Here is a 7,140-nt window from a genome sequence, read left to right on the forward strand (position 1 = left end):
CTGCTGCAAGGGTCATGGGCCTGCAGCAGGCCTCATTGGTGAAACTGTCCTCAAGGATGCACACTCCTGGGACCTAAAGACAAGCAAGTGGCCCCAGCCAGCCAGTTTTCTGGGTGGGCAGCGCCCCCTCCTGGCTGACACTTGTGCTGCAGGACAGCAGTGACTACCAGCGGTGCTCTGGGTCTGGGCTGGCACGGTGGCAGCCAAGAGTGGGCTTGGGCTTTTGCCAAAGCAAGACTCCTCCTGGAAACCCAGATTTCCAGCTTCTCTTGAAAATCCCTGAGACCTGGCGACACTGGGCCAGCATCCCTCGGTGCCCACAGCATAGGGCATGGAGGCACCCCCTCCGGTGGGACCTGCCCACCCGCTCCCTGGACATCTGCTTCCCATAGGGCATGGGGACTCCAAAGCAGCCACCCTCTGGGGGCACTAAACTGTCTCCTCCCTCACCATGAGGGGCCTGAAGACACCCAGCCCTGACCGCCAGGCACCAGCCACAGGAATCCCTCAGAACCACTCAAGGCGGCCAGCGTCCCTTCTGAAGGAGATGAGGCCAGAGTACCACCTACCCCTGAGGGCAGCTGTGTAGAGGTGGCTGCCAGGACCCAGGGCCTTCCCCACCTCCCCAGCGTATGGCCCCCAGTCCTTGGCTTTGCCTAGCTAGGTGCCCACAGTGACTGTCCCCGAGTTGGTCAAGTGGCTGTGTCAGCCAAGGTCACTGTGTGGGGAGGAGCCTTACTCCAACTCGCTTTGTGTGTCCGGGGCAAGCTGGGCCGATGCTCGGGAGCCAACACTAAGGTGCTGGCCACGCCCAAGTCCACAAGGCAGCAGGCTGGGAGGGGCCACCTTTAATAGTGGGGTCCACCTGTTGGAGGGGAAGGAAGAGCCCCCCCCATTTGTTCTTAGTGGGCCTTTGCTTGCTGCTCAGACAGCAGTGAGATCCCAGCGAGACTGTCCCGTAACAGAACCAAACCATGCAGGAGGTAAGTCACGTCCATGCTCTGCAGCCTTTTCTCGGTGCTGGTAGCTCAGAAGCTGGCAGGTCAAGCACCCCAGGTCTCTGCAGGTTCAGGAACCCAGGCTGCAGGGTCCCCCATGGGCAAACAGAGGGCTGGACCTGCTGGAGCAGGGTCTCACCACCACCCTCAAGATGTCCTTCCTCACAGGGCTGAACCACTGTGCACAGACCCACGAAAGTGACAAGGGGTAAGCCAGGGCCCCTGGAGCCATCAGTCCAGCAGGGACGGTCCGCTGGCCCCCCACCCCCAAACAGGAGAGGCTTGCGTCTGGAGCCCTGAGGCAGAGTCACCGAGAGGTTCAGCAAACACCATTTCCTGGGGATCCCACCCCCAACCTACATGGAAACCGAGGCATGTCAGGAAGCCAGGTGAAGGTAGGGACCCCTTAACTGAAGCCCCCCGGCAGCTGACAGGAGCAAGGAAGTGCAGAAGAGGTGCAGGGACCCGCGGCCTGCTGGCACCTTCCCTGCAGAAAAGCGCGAGCCACATGGGGCTGGGGACGGCATGGACAGCACCAGGAATGTCAGGCCTGGGCCGCAGCCACCATGGGAACCACAGCCATCAGAGGCTGTGCGCGGCCGAGGGTTTGAACGTTGTCATTTAATCCAGAAACGAGAGCAAGACAGCAGCGCCAAGTGCGCTCAGACTTTAGCCTGCACGAGGAAGTGCTGTAGAGTCATCCATCCGACGCCAGCACCAGCCGCACGGCCTCCTGGGAGCCAGTCGAACTGGCCGTGCACCCAAACCGTCTGTGGGCCACAGTCCTTGGGCATCCCTGGGAGTCCTACTAGAGGAGGCTGAGTTATGAAGCTGCCACCAGGTCTGCCTGCCTGGGCTTGGCCTTGACGGGGACTTTCTCTGCAGAGGAAACAAAAACCCCATCTGTGATATACAGAAGACCCCACAGGCAGCAAGGGCCTGGGTATCCGGGCTTGCTCGTGCCCAGCTCTGAGGGGGCGACAAGCAGGGATGGAGAAGTGGGACATGGGTCAGGAAGTGCAGCCCCTCCCCAGGGGCCCCCGCAGGAGGCAAGCTCCCAGGAGCCATAAAGAAACAGAAAGACACACAGATGACACGTTAGAGAGGCTGCCGCAGAGATAACGCAGGGAACAGCTGTCCGCGGCTGTGATGTTTCAGACAACGAATCCTGGCCCAGCCCTGGGAAAGAGCTAGCACGGCTAACGAGTCCTTTCCCACTTCTAACATCCACGTGAGCCTCTTCAAATGGGGTCCGGCCCTCTTAGGACATTACCCAAACCCCTTGTAAACCCAGGCCCAGCCCCGAGGCCAGGCATGTCCACTGCACTGGGGAAGGTGAAGCCACCCGTGCCACGCAGGAAGGGCAAGACCCTGTAGCCAGGAGCATTTAGTTCTGTTCCCTTCTAGAATTCAGTGGATTCCAACATGCTCAAGAGGATGGAAAGCGGAGGTACCTGGGTTCTTCTCAGGAAGAGGCTCTGAAGGAACCTCTGGGAGCTCCATCTGTTCCTGCAAGAACCAAAGGACAGGCCATGAGTGGCGGCCAGGCCCGCCCACAACTGTTGGGTCTTTGTCTCCAGTGGACACGGGTCCTGGTTAATCAGCTGCTCTCAGATGGATTCAAAGTGGAACGAGAATCCTCCTGCTCAAAAGACCTCAGTCCACATCTCCCAGAATCAGGCATCTTCTGAGACTCTAATCCCTGGGTGTGACGCAGCCATTGCAGTGGTGGCTTCTCCCATTGGTCCCTGGGATCCTGAGGGGCCACACCTATGGCCGGCTCCTGGGCTTTCCCTGGAGACCCCGGCTTACAAGGTAGGGCCATGCCAGGACCATGGGTTTGAATCAGGCACCCAGGTCACTCTGGTACCCTGGTACAGGTCTGGGGAGCCACGGTGGCACCTCTGCTGGGCTCCCCCCGCCCGAGTGACTGTGCTCAGTCCTGGGGTCTCTCACCTGAGTGATGGCATCCAGCTCCTCCAGGATGGCTTCTTCGTCCTCCTGAGTGAAGCTTCCTGCCAACAGCTCATCTATTTGCTGCAAGTGAGGACAGGCAATGAGGAACAGGGCCGGGCTGGGGGTGGGGGAGGTGGTCCTCATGGAACAAGGGGACGGCCCGTGGCTCAAGGCCTCCCCTACTAGAGAAGGCAGCCCCCACGTGGCACAGGACAGTGGCCGGTTGCACATCCCCCCGCAGCCCCACATAGCGACACCTACCCGCTGGTACTCCACGGCCTCCTGGGTCTCGTCCAGGATCCGCTCCACTTCTTCTATGGACATCACCTAAGAGGCGGTTATGAGAGCTGAAGCCTGGCAGTGGGGCAGGTGACAGAGCCCTGTTGAGGCCACCTGGGTTCTCAGGGCCAAGACCTCGCTCCCTGTCCCTGTGTAAAAGAAGCCAGGCCAAGGGCACGTGACATATCCCTGGTCATTCAGCCCCAGGCAGGGCCCTGCCCCGGCTGCGGGAGCCCTCAGATCTGTCTTCAAAGACTTGACTGCGCTGCTCGGACCCCCTCGCATCCCAGTCAGCTCTGGCGGTTACAGGTAAAAATAGACACAACATGGAAAACATTCTCTGGGCAGGCGCCTTGATCTCCTCTGAGGGCGCATGTAGAGCGGCAGCTGCCTGACCGACAGGCGCACAGCCCAGACCCGGTCCAGACACTCAGGAAAACACACGGCCAGGTCTCCGGCCAGGCAAGCCCTCGGCTCTGAGAGCCCCTCTAGCTGGGCCACTCATCAGGAGCATGAGGGGGAAGGGGCTGTGCCCGGTCACACTGGGCTCATCTCCTGTTAGCACACGCACCAGTGCTGCTTCCTGAGACACACTCAGTACTCACCTCCTCCAGGAAGCCTTCCACGACTGGTTTAGCACACCACTCCCCCACCCCCGCCACACTGTCCCCTCTCTGTCATGTCAGCACCTGTGGACCCAGTTCCCAGTCTGGGCTGCACCACACCACTCTCAGGTCATGTCATCTCTGAGTTGCTCGCCTGGCAGCAACTGGCACGTCACCCCAGCCCAGACTCATGCCCTGGGTCTGGCACAGACACCTCCTGCCACAGCCTGGGTACAGACATGGCCTCAGGGCACTGCATGGGACAACGACCCTCTGGCTCCCCTGGGCCCCCTCTGTTCTGCCCCGGTTGGCCAGGACCCACCTGGTGCATCTTATTCAGACACTCGTTCCCAAGCCGCAGCCCCTCCATCACCTTCATCTCCACCTGGGTGAACTCAATGCTCTGCACCTGAGAAAGAAGCCAGACCAGACCTGAGCCTCAGGAGCCCCGCCTGCCCTCCTCCTGACCAAGGGGCCTCGGGACAACTCCCGTGCCGCCCTCCTCCCTGTCCTCTCCCGCTGCCCCCTGGCGATGGAGCAGGACTGAGAAGGTACTGGAAGGCACTCAAAGGCTCACCGAGCACTTATCAGCAGCTCTGGTTAGTGAAAGAGCCCAGCCTCAATGCTCTGAGCCCTAACACCAGGGATGCTCATGCCGACCCTCGACACCTCCTCAGTCACCTGGGCAGACCCCTGACCTACCCACACCACCCAGCCCTCCAGACCACTCTGGCAAGAGCCAACCTGCCCCGGCCCCTTGAGACCGTCAGGTTCCTGCAAAGATGCTAATCCAACTCCAGGCCTGACCTGCTGTGTTTACAAAGTCAGCTTTAGCCTGAGGCATCCCAGAAAGAAGACAGACATGACTTCAGCTCTCTGTGGAGATCTCTGCGGCCAAGGGCTGCCCCCGCACCCCCAGGCCTACCATTGTCTCCAGGCTGCTGATCTGGCTCTCCGTCTTGTCCAGGAGTTGCTCCCGGTATCGCTTCTTCTTGAGCAGCAGCTTGGCCCGCCTGCAGAGAGAAGCCGAGGCAGTGACCAGCGGTGGCCCTCCCAGCGCTGACTGGCCGCCTGGTCCCCCGGTCCACTACCCTGGCCCCACTCACTCCTTCCTGCCGTCGCGCAGCAGCTGCCGGGCCATGGCCCGCTCCCGCTCCAGCTGCTGGGTGACCCTCTTCTGGTACTGCTTCAGCCTGTCCCGCTGCTGCTTCAGTTGCTGCCGAGAGAGCGGGCCTTGCATCAGCAGCCAGCCGCCACCAGGCTGTGCCGGCCAAAGGGACACTGGAGGGACCCCTCACAGACCAGGCAACCTTCTAAAACAATGTCCTCAGGGGGCTAGGCTGTCCCCCAGGGGACGTTTGACAATATCTGCAAACACTTCAGGCACCTGGTGGGTGGAAGTCAGGGATGCCACTCAACATCCCCCTCCACAGGGTCACCTGGCCCCAAATGTCACACCCCAGTCACTCACAGCGGCACGAGGACATGGGAGGGCCACACGGCACAGCCTCTATGGGAGCCTAAGTGCTCCAGGGTGGAGCAGACATGGTGGCCAGCTCCCGGCGCCACCACCCACCCAGCCAGGGTCAGGCCCAGGACATCGGGCCCAGGCTTCTCTCCGCCGTGGGCTGCTGCCGCTTCCGTCCTCTGCACCCAACATCCATCTGGATGGACGGTGGGCCGCGCTTGCGTGGCCTCACTCACCGCCTCCCCGCAGCTGAGGCTGCCCTGGAAAGGACGCGCGGGCATGTCCCAGCTCTAGTCAGCCCTTCCCGATAAGCCTGCCTTTTTCCAGAGATCATCTCAGAAGGCGCTAGGAGGCACAGGCGCCTGCATGCTGAGGCTTACATCCCGAGGGCAGGTCACTGTGAGCGAACTGTCAGCGCATGCCTGCTTCAAGTGTGCCTGGCGAAAGAGGATGCCCAGCGCAGCGCGCTTTCCACGTCTGCCCAGTGTGCCATGCCGGGACACCTACATGTCCTCTCCTCGCCACAACAAAAGGTCCCCACTAACCCAGCCCCACACCTTGGGAGACCCTGTGGCCAGGTGTAGGGAAAGCAGAGGAAAATGGTCAGGGCCCCTCAAGCATTCAGAATCTTGCTGAGCATTTGATGTAAATATGAACGTGTGCCCAGGAGCTCCTTGGTTGTCTAATGTAGTTGCACATGTGCACCCAGGTGTCCCGGGTTATGGACTTAAGTATAAAGGACGAATGACTCTGATCCACAGTGCCCAGCCCCCCTCCCCGCTCCCAGATGTTCCTGGGGTGGCCATGGGGAGGCCGCTACCGCTGCTGGAGGCTATTGCTGCTAGTGCCCCTAGGATGCCCCAAGAGGCCACCGCCGGTGCTGTTTCTGCTGCTGCTACTGCTGAGAGCTGAGCTTTTGTCATCTACCAATGGCTCCTGGGATCTTTCCCAATTACCTAGCATGGACCTGAGTGTGAGGGGCTTATGACCCAGCCTGGAGTGTGAGGGGTCTGTGACCCAGTCTATACAACTGGTTTGAAGGGTCTGTGGGCCCTAACCCTTAACCCTGACAATAAAAATGGAAAACTTAGCATAACTAAAATAACGAAACATTCTGGCTTTAGTTATGAATGAGCCTTAACCACACAATTGGTGTAGTCTGTAGCAATACACCAGTCCATGTGCCTGGTCCTCCCCAGCTGTACTGGCAAGAGCTTCCAGGGCCACTGCCCATGCCAGCTTTCCACAAAACATTAGGAGTGTGGCCTCAGGAAGAGATTAGAAAGGAGCCGAAGGGAGGCAGGTGTGGCCAGGCTGTCCCCTTTGTAAAACAAGAGGTCTCAGCACCGGGTCAGAGAGCACTGGGGCTGGCAGTCTCTTAGCAAAACGCAGAGTGATGCTCTGTTCTGTGCGTGAATTACGTTGTTTCCCCGCGCCCGGAACTCCTCCTAGAGGTGAGGCCGACTGAACCAACACAGGTGTGCGGGGTCTGCACACCCCCCGCAGCGAGTCCTTGGCAAACAGAAAACTACTTGGAGAGAGACCGGAGACAGGGAGACTCGCCTCGGGGGCTTCCGGTTTCACAGGCCAAAGCAAGAAACCACCTTCCATTGGTGTTTGTTTCTCTTTTAGTGCAAAAATAACCTACTTTTGCTGCAGAAGATTTAGGAGAGAAGGCATCAGAACAGGCAGGCCCTGGAGTGTCACGCTCCGGAGTACCCTTCCTGACCCCTCTCACGACAAAGCGGGCTATTCCCCGCTGCCATCCGTCCAGCACACCGCGCGAGTCCCCAGAGGAGCCGACCTCTGCAGCAGCCCCGGGAGAGCCCGCCTC

At 60.1% G+C, this 7,140-nt stretch overlaps 1 protein-coding gene across 1 annotated transcript; it reads right to left on the reverse strand.

Moving 5' to 3' along the window:
- Positions 1-833: 833 nt before the first annotated feature.
- CHMP6 (charged multivesicular body protein 6) lies at positions 834-5,078 on the reverse strand. Its single transcript, XM_008568851.1, has 7 exons — positions 4,945-5,078; positions 4,764-4,851; positions 4,161-4,247; positions 3,216-3,281; positions 2,955-3,035; positions 2,453-2,507; positions 834-1,877 (listed from the first exon to the last, which is right to left on the reverse strand). Exons 1-7 carry the CDS (start codon positions 5,076-5,078, stop codon positions 1,822-1,824), a joined length of 567 nt encoding a protein of 188 aa, XP_008567073.1. The 3' UTR covers positions 834-1,821.
- Positions 5,079-7,140: the final 2,062 nt, after the last annotated feature.

The sequence above is a fragment of the Galeopterus variegatus genome, unplaced genomic scaffold (genome assembly GCF_000696425.1).
Source record: "Galeopterus variegatus unplaced genomic scaffold, G_variegatus-3.0.2 Scaffold446, whole genome shotgun sequence".
In the NCBI taxonomy this organism is placed as follows: Eukaryota; Metazoa; Chordata; class Mammalia; order Dermoptera; family Cynocephalidae; genus Galeopterus; species Galeopterus variegatus.

Excerpts from the sequence above, each read along its gene's own strand:
- CHMP6 (XM_008568851.1), bottom strand. The coding sequence starts at position 5,078 with ATGCAAGGCCCGCTCTCTCGGCAGCAACTGAAGCAGCAGCGGGACAGG. Across the intron at positions 3,282-4,160 it reads GTCTGAATAAGATGCACCAG|GTGATGTCCATAGAAGAAGT; the intron begins GTGGGTCCTGGC and ends ACCGCCTCTTAG. Across the intron at positions 2,508-2,954 it reads AGCTGGATGCCATCACTCAG|GAACAGATGGAGCTCCCAGA; the intron begins GTGAGAGACCCC and ends TGGTTCTTGCAG.